Raw genomic sequence first — 18,978 nt, 5'->3', positions numbered from 1 at the left:
AAAACTCCCCTGAAAAGTACAATTACTCCCGTTTTACAGGTGAAGGAACTGAAGCTCAGGGAGATTTAACATTCGCCAAGGCTGCCACCTACTAAGTGCCTGAACCGGATTTTGGCTGGTTTTTTAAATTAATTAATTAATCTATTTTATTTTATTTTTTTAACATCTCTATTGGAGTATAATTGCTTTACAATGGTGTGTTAGTTTCTGCTTTATAACAAAGTGAATCAGTTATACATATACATATGTTCCCATATCTCCTCCCTCTTGCGTCTCCCTCCCACCCTCCCTATCCCACCCCTCTAGGTGGACACAAAGCACCGAGCTGATCTCCCTGTGCTATGAGGCTGCTTCCCACTAGCTATCTGTTTTACGTTTGGGAGTGTATATATGTCCATGCCACTCTCTCACTTTGTCCTAGCTTGCCCTTCCCCCTCCTCATGTCCTCAAGTCCATTCTCTATGTCTGCGTCTTTATTCCTATCCTGCTCCTAAGTTCTTCAGAACCCTTTTTTTTTTAGATTCCATATATGTGTGTTAGCATACAGTATATGTTTTTTTCTTTCTGACTTACTTCACTCTGTATGACAGTCTCTAGGTCCATCTACCTCAGTACAAATAACTCAATTTCATTTCTTTTTATGGCTGAGTAATATTCCATTGTATATATGTGCCACATCTTCTTTATCCATTCATCTGTCGATGGACACTTAGGTTGCTTCCATGTCCTGGCTATTGTAAATAGAGCTGCAGCATATCCCTCCAGCCAATTATCCATAGGCACAACCCAGCAGCTTTCTTCTGCTTCACTTCTCTGAGCCTCTGTTTCCTCATCTGTAAGGAGCTGTGAAAGCTGCCACATCGAGTTGTCAGAATTGGATGAAACAGAATACGTCAAGTTCCTGACACACAGTAGTGGCCCAATGCATATTACATTGTCTGATCTAATATTCTAATTTCCCTCATTTGGTACTTTGGTAGCATGAGAAAGCCATGTTTTTCTGCTTACTTCTCTGTTCTAAAAGGCAGCTAGGAAGCCCAAGGGCTCTAGTGTTAGAGGGCATTTTTCTGGGCAACTCAAGGATTATAAAAACTAGAGCAGGAGAGACTAGAAGGCCCTCAGAGATCATTTATGTTGGTGGATCCAAATTATTTTGTTCTTAAGGTTTAATTTATAAGATTTTAGGAGATACCCCACTATGTAAAATGTATTAAAGGGGATGCTCAGAGACCTTTCTGTTTGTTTTTTCCCTTGACCTAACTCCTTCATCCTGTCTTCCACGCACAGAGATTGGAAAATCAGGATCCAGGTCATTCAGCATTAATGATGGTACCGGGAATACTTCTGTCTCTGAAGTCCTGGGCTTCCTTCAATGAGCTCATACTGCCTGAGTGGTGTGATGTGAATGTAAGTATGTATGTTGTGGCCAGGGTGGTGCAAATTGCAGGGGGGTGGATGTTAAGACTAGAAGAACTGTGGGAACTGGTGGAAAGTTTTACTTGGTTTTCCTGCCAGAAGAAGCAAAGAAGATGTTACCTATTTCCACAATCCTTTGTTCCAGGAGTCCCTCCTCAAAAGTTGTATTCAATACTCTGGGAAAATATCCTTGGAGACAGTGTAACATCATCTAGTTTTGTACTAGAGAAAATATTGAACTTGTTCAGAAAACTTCACTTGAAATTTTGCTTCTGCTCCTTGGTATTAAGATAATATATTGTTAATACTTTTATTTTTCTTACAATGTGGAAATCCTAGAATAGTGACTAGAGGAAAGGCTGACTTACTCATCCAAAAAAGATATATTTAGGTCTATTATTTCACAGGCATTTTTGGGAGTTGACAACATCTAGCATGTTTTTTACTATATGGAATTGCAGGGTTTGCAAAAAAACAGTTTGATCAGCAATACTGAAAAAAAAATCACTGAATATTCATCACCAGCTTTATAAGAATAGAAGGGGATTTTAAGAAATTGGGTTTTTGCCACCTCAGAAGAGAAAACCTGGTTTCCTTGTATCACTTTGAGCTGCTTATGAGTGAGCATCATAGCCAGAAACCAAGTCCAAGCTCAAAGTGTTGACAATAGCTGCATCAACCTCAACTCTGACAGCGCCTCCACGACTGCACTCGGGCTGAGGAGAAACATGTGTCTGGGTAAAAAGGGAGACAAAGGGAACATCTGTTCTTACAATATGGGCTTGTTATTATAGCTCCTTTAAGTACTGAAGCGCTGGCTCCAAGAGCATATTTTCTCCAGCATGGAATCTCCGCAAGGCTTGGTCAATTTTCCGAGGGCTCAGGGACAGGTTGTAAATGAGATTGTAGTTGTGAATGAGGCATCTGGCTCGTTCATTCTCCAGAACTCCTGCCATTGGGTTGGGTGTGTGGGAGATTTTTAAAAGAGTATTTTTTTTAGAGTATTTTTAAAAGAAAAAACAAGAAAGAGGAAAATTCATTAGCTTGAATGACTTCTGAGCAAGAATTAAATGCTAATATTTTGAAATTTTAAGCTTCTTAAAAACCAAGTGACACCCTTAAAAGATATTTACAATCCTGGCTATGCATAATAGATGTTGAGAGGAATCTGAGGGTGATTTTGGGGAGGAGATGGGGTCCAATATAATCCATAGGTAGACTCTAAAGCAATTTTAGCTTGTTCTTCGTAGCCATAAAACTTTAAAAGACCAAGTTTTGAAAATGGTGGGGTGCCGGCTAAAAGCAATTCCTAATTGCTCTAGTTTATGTTTACCTTACTGAAATATCCAAACATGTTCCTAGACATGCAGGATTTAAACAGCTCATTTTTATGCATTTCTGGAAATATATTTACTGTGACTCCCTCCAGCTTGCTGTGTGATCACAGGTAAATCACCTTACTTCTTGTGGCTTAGAGTCTAGATCTGTATAATAGAGATGGTGGTGCTTATCACAGGACATATTCTGGTACCCACATGTTATATGTACCAATACCAATGTGTTGTCCATGCTAAGGGTAAGTAGATTTTGATAACTGCAGAGAGGAGTTTAAGGGTAGAACACGACAACAGCAAAGGTCAGTGACTCATTCATAAGCTCTTAATTGTGAGCTTATATATGTCAGATACTGTGCTTGGGAATAGAGAGGATTTTGAGAAGTGGTCTGTTACCTTAGGAAGATCACCAACCAGTTGAGGTGATAAGAGATGCAGAAAATTAACTAGAGTGCAACAACAATAACAATAACGACTGATACTCATATATAACATTTACCATGTTTCAGGCACCCCTCCAAACAATTTACCAATATTAACTCACTTAACACAACAACCCATTTTACAGAGAGAGAAACTGAGGCATAGAGATGGACAGATGCCCAAGGTTGTTCTAGTCCATGCATTTAACCACCATACCGTATTATAGAATGGGGGGAAAGAGATTGTTTCAAGCAGGGCTCAGATTGTTTTCTAAATATTTTCCATGAATTGTGAAGATTTTAAATATCTTTTATAAGGGTGAGATACATCCCTTGCATGTGGCTCTTCTAGTCTCCTGTACTTGTGCAGACTATAATAATGATTGTGAAATTCTTTCTCAAAGAATCCAGAAGGAGTGGTCCCCTGGTCATTTTGCAGAAAGCCACGACCAGTCTATTAGATTTGGGCTATAGCGGATACCTGTCATCTCTCTTTGAGCTCTGTTTGGATTTAAACGTGCAAGGACAGTTGAGCATGATGCTCCTCTCTGAACTGCTCTCTAATGAGTGTTTTTAACAGTGGACTACAGACAGCTGGGGTCCTAATGTGATTTATTCCATTCAGTTCTATTCAGTTCAGTCCTGTCCTGTCCCTTCCCATCCCAACCCATCCCATCCCATCCCATCCCATCCCATCCCATCCCATCCCATCCCATCCCATCCCATCCCATCCCATCTCATTCCATACCATCCTATCCCATCTCACCCCATCCTGTCCTATCCAATCCACTGTTTTTTAATTGTCTGTTCTATTCAGGTTTATTTACTGTCTCTTTCTCCTATTAGAATGTTGGTCCTTTCCTCTGCAGAAATATCTTCCTTTGAGTTGGCCAATTGCATCTTTACAATTTTCTGGATTGGGTGGAGGCTCTTGACCTGGTCTAGGTTGGCTCCCTCAAGACATTTCCTCATATTCCACCTCTGGAAATATAAGTCATGGACTTTGGAGTAAGTGTCTGACTGAGGAAGTTACTTTAATTTTCGAGCCTCAGTTTCCTTGACTCTAAAATAGGGATAATCAAATTGTTTGAAAATTAATAAAATAGTAAGTGCTTAGTACAATACCCAGAACTATTAAGCACTCATTAATGTAGGTATTTTTATAGGATAGTTATAATGGTTATATCATCAATATTACTTAAAATACACAAGAAGATATTTTAATTAGAAGAAATTATTTATATATATAATTTAGTTTATATTTTAATTAAAAATTAGAATTAATATTAAAAATGCATATAAGAATTACCACTGGTGTGTGTGGGGGCCTTTTCTTCTATCTTCTAAGTTTTACCGTTGGTAGAGGATTCGCGCATCAGACAAAAGTCCATTGACTGAAATTTATCTCTGTCTAATTTGCTGTCATTAGGGGATGCCCAAGACAGCTGCATAAAATAACCTTACAATCCATCTTAGTGTTGGGAAGCTTGTCCTTGTCCCACCAGAACCAGAATGAAATAAGAACCTCTTTACTATCCACTTCATGTTCAGTTTACAAAGAACTTTTAAATCTCATTGGATCCTTTTTCAAATCTGGGAGGTATGTTTTATTATTATCAGTCCTATTTTATAGACAAGGAAACAGGCTTGGCGAATATAAGTGACTCAGCAATTGGTGAAGTCTGGACTTGAATCTGGTTAAAAACACACAAAGAAACAAACCAACAAAGCAACAAACAGAATCTCATGATCTTTCTGGTATGTCATGGGAGATTGGTGTAGCGGGAAGTCCAATAGAACTGGGTTAGAATTATGCCTCAACTTCCCACCTGCTGATATTTTATCACTTTGAGTGTGGCTTTCTCCTCTGTAAATAAGGACATTAATCCCTTCAGCATGTGGTTGATGTGAGGAGTTAGTGATGCAGTGTATGTTAAGTCCAGACCCGTGTCCTTGAGGGCTCTCATTGCACTATGCCTCCTTGAACTCTAAAATATTTTCTATCTAGCCTTCAGTTCACTGGGAAAATTCCCAATCTACCAGTCACTCAAATATTTATCCCAACCACCCATCTTTCTTTAGAAAGCCTGACCAGTTATTCATAGTCATTCCTTATTTCTTTCTCCTCAAGGATATTTTCTTGACAACCCCCATTAAAGAATAAGCTCAGAGTAGGTTCCCAGAAATGCTAATTTGATGATGGATGTTCTGCCTTCACCCTGGATGAGGAACGCCCTGGCCTACATATTTCCTTGCACATAATAAAGAGCACTGATTCATCATTGGGCAGAGTAGGGATGATCTGCTCAGTGTCTAGAGGAGGGCCATGGTGGCCTGCTAAATACTGTGGCTAATAAACCAAAAAGATGACCTCAGTTAATCCTCTTTCCTCATTAAAGATAGTTATAGATGTTTCCAGATTTGGCTGACACATTCCTTGGCTATTGAGGAACTAATGAATTTCATAGAAACAGAGAAAACAGGCATAAATAGTGAAAAGGCCATGAGAAAGTCATTTCAAATCTGCCAGAATCTGCCCCAAAGTCAACAAAACTCCATTTTTCCCCAGAGCAGTTCAGAAGTATGAGACAGGTCCCAGTCTTTGGGAGTCTCTTAGCAACTAAATTTATGATCCATCATCCATCATCAAAACTCAGCATTTGTTTCTTTGGAAACGTCTTTTCTCTCTACCTGATTTTTGGTTTTGTTTTGTTTTTGTTTGTAACCCCATCAACACTCTCACAGTCTTGATATGTAAACACAGACTCATGAAATAAAGGTTATTTCAGTAAACTTTTGATCTCCTTTTTTCCCAGTATCTTCCCTAAATGACCCATTTCAGCTTTCCCTGTGTTCTCCTCTGATTGAACCTTTGGTGGACACTGCGTAGAGAATTAAGCCTCATTCCAGCCTTCAGGATTCACAATAGGGTCTCAACTTCACTATTCAATCCAACGTGACAGTCAGTCCTGTCTTTCTCACTCTCTTCCCCATCATACTCATTCTCACCTTCTAACCTTTGCAGAATATGGTTTCACACTCAGAATGCCCTACCCAGCTATTCAAAGTCTACCTCTACTCTGGGCTCAGCTCAAGTTCTCTCTTCCAAGAAGCCCTCTCTGAGTACTCACTGAGCTTTTTTCATCTCTTCTGTCTTTTCTTTGGACTCTTTAAGTCTGGTTTGTGTCTTTAATTATAATACTTTATTCTGTCTTAAAAATTTTTCTTTTACTGGCTTTGAACTATTGGCAGCCTCTGTGTCTTACCTAAAAGCTCCTTGAGGCCAGAGACCATGTCTCATCCTTTCTGGTTTCCCTCCTGGTCCAGCCTCTAGCACAGGGCTGGGCTCATAACAAATGTTTAATAAATGAGTTTCTAATTCATCTAGATGAATTTTTTACCTAAAATTTTCATTTCCCCCTCTCTTTGGTATAGTTATTAGAAGTCCTTGGGTATTATATGGTGTTCATACTTCATGTGGTCTAGAATTAACTTGCATTGGAAATTCAAAGCAAAATGAAACAAAAACATACAGAGAATGAAAAGGCATTAGTGCTGTTATATGATTACTTCTAGAAAGTACTAATGTGTACACTTTTTTTATTGAGATGTAATTGATATATCACATTGTGTAAGTTTAAGATATACAATGTGATGATTTGATACACATATATATTATGAAATGTTTACTGTAATAAGGTTAGTTAACAAATCCTTTACCTCCCATAATTACCATTTTGTTGTCGTTGTTATGGTGAGTACATTAAAGTTCTACTCATAATAACTTTCAAGTACACAACACAATATTGTTAATGAGAGTCACCATGTTGTACGTTAAATCCTTGGAATTTCTTATAACTGAAAGTTTCTACCCTTTGACCAACATTTCCACATATTTCCTGGCAACAACCATTTCTATGTGTTCCATATTTTTAGACTCCACATATAATGCTAAGTCTTCATGAACAACAGTATGTAGTTAAGTACAACAATTTCAGTGCATATGTTTTTGTATGTGCTGCCTCTTTTCCATTTCACAGGTCTCTGACCTAGTTCTGAATTTCATTATCTCACTTAAGCATTGCAATAACATCCTTTATCCTTTTTATAATTTAAATTTCTCCTTCATTCTTCACATAGCCATAAAGGACCTTTCTGAAATACAACTTCATCATACCACTCTCCTGCTTAGAAACACAATGTGCTCACTATCTTTGAATTAAATCCAAGTTGTTTGGTCGGTCATCTAAGACCTTCCTAGATCTGATCCTATCCTATATTTTCACATTTTTCATTTAATATTCTTCTTAATAGCCCTTGTATTCTATTCAAACCAAATTCCTTGTATTGAGCTTCATACATAATGCTTTGCTTGGCTAACTTGCATGTTTGCCAGGAAGGGCCCTCTATTTCAGTCCTTTGTATACAAACTGCACTTTCCCTTAATGATCAATTTCACACTAACATAACCTTATCACCTCACTAGGAATGAATTCTCCTTTGTCTGAATGCCCACATAGCACCCTCTAATGGCATTTATCACCTTCTATTTTGGGTTTAGTTATTTATGTACATTCATTTATTTGTTTCTTAAAAAAGGGTTGAACAGAATTGTGCAAGGTACTCAGGATAAAAAAGTATCTTAGTACTTAGGTAGTACTAAGTCCCAAATAGAAAAATACAATATATCAAATATGATAATGGGTGTTAAAGAACTGTAAGAGGCCAGATAAAGGTTGGCCTTAATCTGTCTGGGGAAATCATGGGAGTCTCAGAGGAGTAGAGCTTGAGTTCTGACATAAAAGGTGTTTAGGTATTAATTAGCCAGGTGGACAGTGTGGGGAGTTGGCGGGGACAGAGGAGAGGCAGACAGCTCAGGTAGAGGGCGTAGAGTTAGAAAAGGCACAGCCATGGGCTTCTCTGGTGGCACAGTGGTTAAGAATCCACCTGCCAATGCAGGGGACACGGGTTCGAGCCCTGGTCTGGGAAGATCCCACATGCCGCGGAGCAGCTAAGCCTGTGCATTACAACTACTGAGCCTGTGTGCCACAACTACCGAAGCCCACGCACCTGGAGCCCGTGCTCCACAACAAGAGAAGCCACAGTAATGAGAAGCCTGTGCACCGCAACGAAGAGTATCCCCTGCTTGCCACAACTAGAGAAAGCCCATGGCAGCAACGAAGACCCAATGCAGCCAAAAATAAATAAATAAATTTTTTTTTGAAAAAGAAAAGGCACAGCCACAGGAGAAAGCAAGGCACAGTTGAGGAAGGCAAGTTATTCATTATGATGGGGTAGGATATGCTGAGAGAATTACAATAGAAGGAGAAGATACTGGTCAGGCAGATAGAGACCAGCTTTTGCCTTGCTAAACAGTTTAGAGTTCAGCCTGTTAGCAGGCATGCTGATGATTTCAATCAGGGGAATTACAAGGTTGGATTGTAGGTTAGACTCAGAGAAACTGTAAGCAACCTGGTGGGGGATTCATGTCTGATTCATCTTCGTGTTTCCTGATTGTGCTCAGCATAGTGCCAGGCACATGGTTTATGTACAAATTGTATTTGTTAAGAAGTGAAAGAAAGGGATGTGTCCACTCTTAGACTGCAACACAAATGGAAAGGTGTGTGACTGCTTCCATGTCCTGGCTATTGTAAATAGTGCTGCAATGAACATCGGAGTGTATGCATCCTTTCAAACTATGGTTTTCTTTGGATATATGTCCAGGATTGGGATTGCAGGATCATATGGTAGCTCTATTTTTAATTTTTTAAGGAACCTCCATACTATTTTCCATAGCGGCTGTACCAATTTACATTCCCACCAACAGTGTAAGAGGGTTCCCTTTTCTCCACACCCTCTCCAGCATTTACTGTTTGTAGATTTTTTGCTGATGGCCATTCTGACTGCTGTGAGGTGGAACCTCATTGTAGTTTTGATTTGCATTTCTCTAATAGTGATGTTGAACATCTTTTCATGTGTTTTTTGGCCATCTGTATGTCTTCTTTGGAGAAATGTCTATTTAGATCTTCTGCCCATTTTTCGATTGAGTTGTTTGGTTTTTTTGATACTGAGCTGCATGAGCTGTTTGTATATTTTGGAGATTAATCCCTAGTCGATTGCTTTGTTTGCAAATATTTTCTCCCATTCTGAGGGTCGTTCTGAATGGACAAAGAAGATGTGGTACATATATACAATGGAATATTACTCAACCATAAAAAGGGACGAAATAATGCCATTTGCAGTGACATGGATGGACCTAGAGATTGTCATACAGAGTGAAGTAAGCCAGAAAGAAAGACAAATATATAATATTGCTTATATATGGAATCTAGAAAAATGGCACAGATGAACTTATTTGCAAGGCAGAAATAGAGTAACAGATGTAGAAAACAAACTTATGGTTACCAAGGGGGGAAGAGGAGGTGGGATGAATTGAGAGATTGGGATTGACATGTATACAGTACTATATATAAAATAGATAACTAATGAGAACCTACTGTATAGCACAGGGAAGTCTGCTTGGTGTTCTGTGGTGACCTAAATGGGAAGGGAATCTAAAAAAGAATATATATATATATACATATATATACACACACACATATATATACACATATATATACATATATATATATATATATGGCTGATTCACTTTGCTGTACAGCTGATTCACTTTGCTGTACAGCAGAAACTAATACAACATTGTAAAGCAACTATACTCCAATAAAAACTAATTAAAAAAAATTTGTGGAGCCCTGTACAAAATGAAAAAAAAAAAAAGACATATGAGCTGTAAGCTGCACACTTCACCTGTATTACTCAGATCACACAGGTAGAGGGCATTTTCTAGCTTCTTGAGCCTGTCGATCCATGTCTCACATTCTTCAGACGTGTTTTTCATCACTGGACTGACAAAAGGCTGTGAGACTGGCCTGATCTTCAAAGTGCTCAGGAGATCTTTGGGGGCTGAAGTCTCAGCAGGAGGGTTTTCTGGCTGCAAATCCTTTTCTGGAGTTTTCTACCAAAACAACACAAACATTTCACTGGCAACATATTCATAACCCAGAGCTCCCCCAGTATCTTGGCCAACATGAGGCTACACAACTAGCAAGATTTATTGTAGGTCTGGCTTTGTAAAGAACTACTATGTTGAATACTCTCTTTTTTCTTTAAGAGAAGGATAAAATTGTGACTTTTATTCAGTTTGCATTTCTGATTTACACAAACAGAGGTTTTTGTAACTGACTGAGACTTTCATGATGTTCTACTCTGTTTTATACTAGTGGGCTCAATAGGCAATGCATATAATTTCTTGGTGGGAAAACCTCTGGATCGTGAGTATGAGATTCTTGACAAAAAGTGATTGAAACAATAATGGTGTTAACGTTGGCTTGTGGGCTCACTATAATGAAGCATAAGGCACTAGTTCTGTCTGTCTTATTCATTTAACAAAGGAAGCTGAAGTCCAGAGTGGGGAAGTGACTTACTAAGATCATATAGTGAATGGTAGACACAAAACTAGATCGAGGTATATACCTAGCTCATCTTTGTATCCTAACCCCATGTCCAGTTCAAAATAGAGATCTTTTTAGAATAAATAGACACATGAGTGTCAGTAGAGCCATGTAAGACATTCTGTCACCTGTCATGTAGAGAGAGTGAGCATCTATTGTTTGATCTGCCCAACCCCAGTTTTCCAGGAATTGCCCCTCCTTTCAATCCATATGGCTATAGAGAGAACTGTCATGTGTCTAAGCACATAGTGCAGGACTGGGCATCTAATGCAAAATGTTCAGTAAACACATTTTCCAGTGATTTTGGAACCATTTGTGAGAGTTAAAGCCAGAGATAGGAAAACAGAGATCATTCTGGATGAGAGGTAAGAAGAGAGAGACAGAGAGGATATGAAACTGACAGCAGAGAAGAGAGAAGATATAAGAAGTCATGATGATGTTCAAGGTTCAAGTCTTTGATTTTATTGTTATGTTTCTATCCTTGGGGAGATATATGTATACATACATATAAATAAATAAATAAATAAATAAAATATAATATATATAAATATATATATTATGTTCCTTCCTTATCCCTCTAATAAATTAAGTTGGTAGACTTGGTTATATTAATTGTAATTCAAATATTCTTAACTAATTTTTCATAGAATTAGGCTTTCCAATTTGTATACCATCTGTGCTTCTCCCAAATTTCAAATACCTAAATTTCTCCAATTTTGTACCTTGTCTCAAACCTCTCACATATAAGCTGTGGAGATCCCCTTGCTCTAAAGAATAGTAATTTAAATAAGAGGCCAAGTTAACAAACATGGATTCAGCTGCTACTGGGGAATGTGAAGAATTATCTTGTTTAAAATAATATAATGCTATACAAAACTGTACCCATACGGATGACTAGTGACCAGTACATTTTGAGAGATTAATATATAAGAATTCTACTTTGATAAAGTCTATTTTGGGAGAAGCTGAAAGTTTTTATAAAGTAAATAGAAGAGTGATTCTCATACTTTTTAGAGCTTTGGACCACTTTAGAAATCCAATGAAAACTTTAGATAATCTACCCAGATGGATGCACATTTGCATACAGCTTGGTGGATGATTTTAGAAAATTCAAAGAGGTCCTTAAAGCTGAGAAACTGACTTTAAATAATTATATATTTCTTCAGATAATTAACACTCTCTTTGACCACTAAAGACAGGGAATGGGGGAATTTGTATGGGCCTGAATTAAGCTAAACCTAGGAAGTAAGTACGTAAGTAGATAACTAACTAACTAACTAACACACCCTATACTGTTTTGGTCCCACTGTGTCAGGATGAAGTCCAAATTCCTTGCTTGGCTCATAAGACCATTCAAGTTCTTGTTCTTCCTTCTCTTCTTTCAATATATACATCATTTTCTCCAGCCACATAAAACCAGAAAAAAAAATACAGCTGTTTGATGCCCTTATGCCTTATATACGCTGTTTCCTCTGTTGTAAAACTCCTTCTTGCTACCTATGCCTTGATGCGTTAGGCTCCTACTCATCCTCCAAGGCCCAACTCATATTTCACTTCTTGGGGGAAGCCTTCCCTGATAGCCCCAGCCTAGGTGAGGGGCAATTCTTTGTAACCCCTTTATCCATCATAGCACTTATTATGGGATAGTGTAATTGTCTGTTAGAGTATCTCTCCCATCCGCTAAAGACCTTGAGCCTGGGCCTGTGAGATAATCATTTATGTATCTTCAAGCTCTGGTTAGTGACTGTCACATAGTTGGTTCTCAAGATATGTTTACGGAATGAATAAGTGAATGAATAAATGAGTGATTTTCCTGGAACAATAGGAAAGTTGCTTTACCAAACTTCTGCTTCAAGTCCCCTTTCTAAAAAGTGGGACAACGAATGCTGCTTATACAGGAATATGAGAAGAATCGATTATTGCAGAGAAGCAGTAAAATCCTCAAACAAGAGGCAAAGTAAAAGAGCAAAGTATATATTTTTTATAATCTTATTCACAGCAGACTTAACACTCAAGGAGAAAAGCATTTGCTGTTGTTTCTTGCATGGAAAGAGGCTTGCCAAAATGGATACTATTTTCTAAAATATTTCGAAGTGTGAAGTGCATGAAGAGGCCTCCCGTCATCTGAAGATGAATTATGTTCTAATCCGGGCATTTAAAAACAACAACAACAGAGAAACTCAGGCAGTTTTTCAATTCTGTCTGCATCTTCTCCTGGTTAAGTGCTGGGAATATTAAAATGAATTTTAAATGCTTGCCAGATTTTTTTTTTTAAATCAAAGAGCCCATTACATTTTAAAATGGGATGTCTGGGGAAAAGGTCACCCTAAATTTCTGGAAACTGGACTTAAGATGTTAAAATAGGTCTCACAACCATCATTTTGGCAGTTGATGGACTGGTCACAGGCTCTGGAAGGACACCTGTCCACATGCTACAAGTTCAACTTTCAGGGGCCAATGGCAAGCCCATCACTGAGTGGTGATAAGTGGTTTCTGCATGCATACCAGCTAGGAGAGAAACCAACCACACATTAGGAGTTTGTCTGTATTCCTTCTCTGCTGGAGTAGAGTCTTGAAGTCAAAGATAGTCTGATAGTCAAGGCACTGGGTGGAAATCAAAAATTCAGAAGGGAGGGCCTCACCCAGCATCAGTGAATAGAAGGCGAAGGCTTGGTGAAGCCCTTCGCTGAGGTCTGTATACCCAGCTGCATACCATATGTTCAGGTTTTCCTTGAGATATCTCATTAACTTCAGGATGCACTGGAGTAGCAGAGGTTTCCTTTCCTTTCTTTCCTGGATGAGAAAGAAAAAAATGGTTTTAGTTTGGTCTCTTCATTTTAACACATACACATATACACCCAGGCAAAGAAAATGTGGAGGCTCTGCTATACGATTGGCATTGTAAATGGTGATGGGGATACACTGGTGGATAAGAAAGATCTAGTTCCTGCCCTGATGAAGCTCACAAAGGGGAGGTAAATGCTAAATAATCACTCAAGATTATTATTTAATTACAAATGACCATAAACACAACACAGGAATATGTGAAAATAAATTCCTTTTGGGCTAGGGATAGGAGTGGTGAAGGATCAGAGAAGGCTTCTTGGAGGAAGTGACACTTCAAGTGGGGACCTGAAGGATGAATAGGAGTTTCCAGGCAAAGGTGATTGTGGGCATGTGCATAGAGCAGAGAGTTCCAGATAAGCAGAGACATCAGCCTGTAGAACTGTCCTGAATCAGGAGGGCTTTTACAGTTTGGGAAGTGGCATGGGACCTCTTCCTGTGGTTCTGCCTCTTAGAGAAGCAGGCACTTCTGCCTCCCTTACCACCCAAGTTTGCACTTGAAGGATCGTGTAAAACCTTTGTCTTCTCCCTTCCTTGTTCCTTTCAATGGTCAGAAGTCCTATATGGGAAGAGGTTTGAATGGCATCCCTAACCCAGGAGATTTTACTGTCCAGGTGCTAGCTGCTCAGGCTGCTGCCTTCATGAATAGAAGAAATTTCCTTAGGATGCAGGAAAGAGACATAAAGACCTTCAGTTTAAATCCTCTGAGGCTTATTGTGGGCATCATTCATTCATCACTCAGCACCTGTCATCAGACTTGGCAACATTCATTTACTGTATAAATCAGTATGACGACGACACAGCATAGACTTCTGGGAGCTTCAGCTTCAATATTTAATGTGTAATTCAAATATGCCATTAACAAATACATATTGTTTCTGAGTTGGGTGTTGCTGTTTTCAATAAAATGGATCAATCAATGAATTTTAAACAAAAGGTAGAGGGTGACAGTATAACACAGTGGTGGAGAATAGAGGCCCTGAAGTCAGATGCCTTGGGTTTGAGTCTTGGCTCCTTTCTCTATTAGCTGCATGACCTAGGGCAAGGGACTTGTCCTCTTTGTGTCTCAGTTTCCCTTTCTGTAAAATGGGGATAATGCCATCTATAGGTTATTGTGAGGATTAAATGAACTAGAAAATGTAAAGCAAATACTTGGAGCATAGCAAGTACTCAATAAATGTTAACTAATAGTGTTATCTATGTAAGGATGTTTATATAAATAAATTCACATATTGGATCAAAAAGCCTTTTGTTAGACTTTTAACATTGCACCTACAACTCATTATGAATCTTCTCCCACAGTTTCTTGATGGAGAAGGCAATGTGATTTCATAATCTTCTCTGAAGTCCCAGCACCCAGCATTAGAATAAATACTCATTGCATGTTGGTTGACTAAATGGATGATCATGTGCCCTAATCTGAGGTTTGGAAAATACAGTCACTGAATATATAGTTCTGTGTCTCCCATTCCTTTTCAGGCCCTATGGGAGGAAGGATTTCTCTCTTTATCCTTCTATACCTAAGCCAGATGCTATAGATGAACTTTGGTGTCAGATCTGATGCTATAATCTGGCTGCTTCCCTTTACCAGCTGCAAGCTTTCAGATCCTAATTTTGTCAGTTGTGAGAAGGGAATGATAATAGCTTTCTGCAATAATATTGTGGAGATTAAAAAAATTACCTAATAAAATGCTTAACATAGGGAAGATGCCCAATACAAGGTAGTATTATTTGTTATTGTGTTATTTTATGTGATCTTAAGCAATCTAGTTTCTCCAGAAAAGAGGACTTTACATTAATTATGATGTGCCAGGCATTTTTGTGGGCACTGTTCACATGCATTATCCCTTTTAGTATAAGATCTAGAACCTAGAGTTTGTCCTGGTCCAGTTTCTCTACTGTCTGAACTTCTAAAAGTTCTATTAGAAGAAGATGCATGTTCATCTCCCTGGTCTCTTTTAAGCTTCCCTTTCTCCCTCCTAATGCCTATAAACATATTTTAAAAGGTAATGGTTTGCACATGTGAAAATTGAGAAACCTGAGGCAGAGGTGATTTTTTTTCTTTCTAACACAGCATCTGTCTAGACTGCCAGTTGAAGATTTGTGCTGGAGGAAATAGGCCAAGCTGGCTTCTAGAGATTTCCAGGTATTGGAAGGACCAGGTTTCACAGGGCTTCCAGTGGATTCTGAGTTACGCAGCCAGCCATACCATCTCTCCCCCACCCCAACTAATGACTTGAAATCAACGGTCTTCAGCACTGGCTGCTAAAATGCTCCCACCTGGGGAGCTTTAAAAATTACCAATGCCTAGGTGTCACACAGACCAATTATATCAGAATCTCTAGGGGTGAGAACCCTTCCGGAATTCTAAAAAATTCCCAGGTTATACTAAAGTAAAGCCATAATAGATAACAACTGACTTAAAAGAATGAAATAATGCCATTTGCAGCAACATGGATGGACCCAGAGATTATCATACTAAGTGAAGTAAGTCAGGTAGAGAAAGACAAGTATAATATGATATCATGTATATGTGGAATCTAAAAAAATGATACAAATGAATTTCTTTATAAAACAGAAATAGACTCACAGACATAGAAAACAAACTTATGGTTACCAAAGGGGAAAGGGGCAATGGGAAAGGGAGGAATAAATTGGTAATTTGGGATTAACAGATATACACTACTATATAGAAAATAGATAAACAAGGATCTACTGTATAGCACAGGGAACTATATTCAATGTCTTGTAACAACCTATAGTGTAAAGGAATCTGAAAAACATTATATATATATATGAATAACTGAATCACTTTGCTGTATACCTGAAACATTGTAAATCAACTATACTTTCTAAGAAAGAAAGAAAGAAAGGAAGAAAGGAAGGAAGGAAGGAAGAAAGAAAGGAAGAAAGGAAGGAAGGAAGGAAGAAAGAAAGAAAGAAAGATAGAATATGGCCTCATTGGACCTACTGGATGAAGCTTTTGTGAGAAGAAAACATATATATCTTGAATATCTATATATGTCAGACATTTCCCACATGTTTTCTTACTTAATCTGAAGAATAACTCTGTGAGGTAGAAATATCTCCATTTGACAGGTGAGGAGACTGAGCAATGAAAGTTTCAGTTATCTGCTTGAGATGACAGAGGTAGGGTTAGGTTGGGATTCTAACCCATTCACTCACTCAATAAACATTTGTTAAATGCTTATTATGATACAACAATGAACAAGGCAGAATCTTCTCATGGAGTGTACATTCCAGTGGTGAGGGCAAACAAGTAGGTATGAAAAATAACGTCGAGTAGTGATAAGTACTAGAAACATAACTAATGCCAATGATGGGGGTAGAAAGTAATTGCAGTTGCTATTTTAGATAGAGAATTCACCAAAGGCCTCTATGAAGTGACATTTAAATACAGTCCTGAGTGGAGAAACAAGGGAGAAAGCCATGCAAATGTCTGGGGAAAGATCATTCCAGGAAGAAGCTATCACAAGGGCAAAGGCCTCAAGGAAGGGAGTATTTGGTGCATTCAAGCAATAACAGAGAAGAGCCTAGCTGACACGGGATGAAAAGAGAAGAGAAGTGGGTTAGATATTTGCAGAACTAAAGGGCCTTATGGGCCATGCATGTGACCCTTCATTATGCCCTTCTAGTGATATCTTGCTGGCCACCCCCCCCTCATCCCAGTGCTGTGGTTTGGTGGGAATAATCCTTAGTTCCAACTCCAATCTTGGTTTCTGATTCGTTGAAGACTATTTTGGTATCCCAATCACAGTCTTGTTTCAAAGACGGACATGAAACTCAGTCTGAGTCTCTGAGATGAGAGGAGATATCTGTTACAGTTTCTTAGCTAGTAAAGTTCTCTCCCAAAAGAGAGGACCTCCCAAAAGAGAGTGCTGTGAATATATGATGAACATAGCTGCCAGAGCTATTTTGCTATTACAGAAGTGCCCAGAGCAGTTGGGACACCAACATTTAGAGGCTGAAGATGATGCCAACACCAGGTAAAGCAAGCAGAGAGCCAGAAAGGAGCAGATCCTTGATCTGACACTTGAATGGCTAGATCAAACCATGTCTATAGCTCTTGCTGCTGCAAGACTTTTAAGTTACATAAACGAAATCTCATTATTGTCTAAACAAACTGAGTTGGCTTTTCTGTCCCTTCAGTATAAGTAGTTCTAACTAGGAATTACTATAGATTTTTTTTTCCTTAATAAAAGGGAGGTTAAACTCTTAGCCATTTTTCTGTGCTATCTTGAGTGATGGGCCGTCAGAAAATGTTTGAGGGGATCAATGAACCTCTGAGGCTACCATCATTCCCTCCTAATTTTCCCCCATCAGTAGTCATGCTATAGCCCTGCTCCATGCTTCCTGCTCTCCTTCTTTCTTTCCCTCACTTCACAGGCTCCACTGTGAAGAGATTCAAAGTTGGGGTCATATTTCATTTTTGTAAAATACTACTTTAGATCTTAGAACAAACCATGTTTGGAGGAGTATAAGCTCTTTTGTGTTTGTCTTCATGGGAGTTTGTATCATTTCTTGGATCTGTGGCTTGAGATATTTTTATCACTTTTGGAAGGTTTTCAGTCATAATTTCTTCAGATATTGCTTCATCTATTCTCTCTTCCTCCTCTCCTTCTGCAACATAATTACACATATGTTGGATAGTGTCACCATTTCCTATATGTCTCTTATACATTCTTTTTTGTATATCCCATCATCTTTTCTCATTTATGCTTCAATCTGGATATTTCCTATTGAATGATATTCCAGTTCACTAATTCTCTCTTCAGCTATCTTCTATTAAACCCATCTGTTGAATTTTTAAATTTAATTTTTGTATTTTTTAGTTCTAGATATTCCATTTGTTTCCTTTTATAGATTCAAATTAATGGCTGAAAATTCTTCATCTTATTCATTTCCTTAAACATATTAATTACAGTTATTTGAAAATCCATGTCCTGTTTTGTATAATTCATGACCATTTCTAACTGAACATTTTGTATGGATAATTCAAGAGATTTTATGAGATGTTAATGTCTTCCACAGAGGGTTTTTTTCTTCTTTCTGTTGGTTGTTCAATTTGAATTTCAAACAATACCTTTCAAAGAAATATTGTTTTGTATTTTTAAAAGTTTTTATTGGAGTATAGTTGATTTTAAATGTTGTGTTAGTTTCAGGTGTACAGCAAAGTGAATCAGTTATACATATAGATATATCCACTCTTTTTTTTTAGATTCTTTTCCCATATAGGCCACTGTAGAGTATTGAGTAGACTTCCCTATACTATACAGCAGGTTCTTATTAGTTATCTATTTTATATATAGTAGTATGTATATGTCAATCCCAATCTCCCAATTTATCCTTCACCTCACTTAACCCCTGATGACTATAAGTTTGTTTTCTTTCTTTCTTTCTTTCTTTCTTTCTTTCTTTCTTTCTTTCTTT

General features: G+C 38.2%; 1 protein-coding gene across 1 annotated transcript in view; it reads right to left on the bottom strand.

Annotated features, from left to right (window-relative positions):
• Positions 1-2,204: 2,204 nt before the first annotated feature.
• CUNH1orf87 (chromosome unknown C1orf87 homolog) overlaps positions 2,205-18,978 on the bottom strand; it is a 120,964-nt gene continuing 104,190 nt past the window's right edge. The window contains 3 exon segments of the mRNA XM_029226996.1: positions 2,205-2,365; positions 9,980-10,187; positions 13,397-13,476. Coding sequence (XP_029082829.1) covers positions 2,205-2,365; positions 9,980-10,187; positions 13,397-13,476 — 449 coding nt within the window.

Source organism: Monodon monoceros, unplaced genomic scaffold, assembly GCF_005190385.1.
Source record: "Monodon monoceros isolate NGI ecotype Baffin Bay Population unplaced genomic scaffold, NGI_Narwhal_1 Super_Scaffold_18, whole genome shotgun sequence".
In the NCBI taxonomy this organism is placed as follows: Eukaryota; Metazoa; Chordata; class Mammalia; order Artiodactyla; family Monodontidae; genus Monodon; species Monodon monoceros.
The sequence above is the reverse complement of the archived record's forward strand: the minus strand, read 5'-3'. Positions and strand labels throughout refer to the sequence as shown.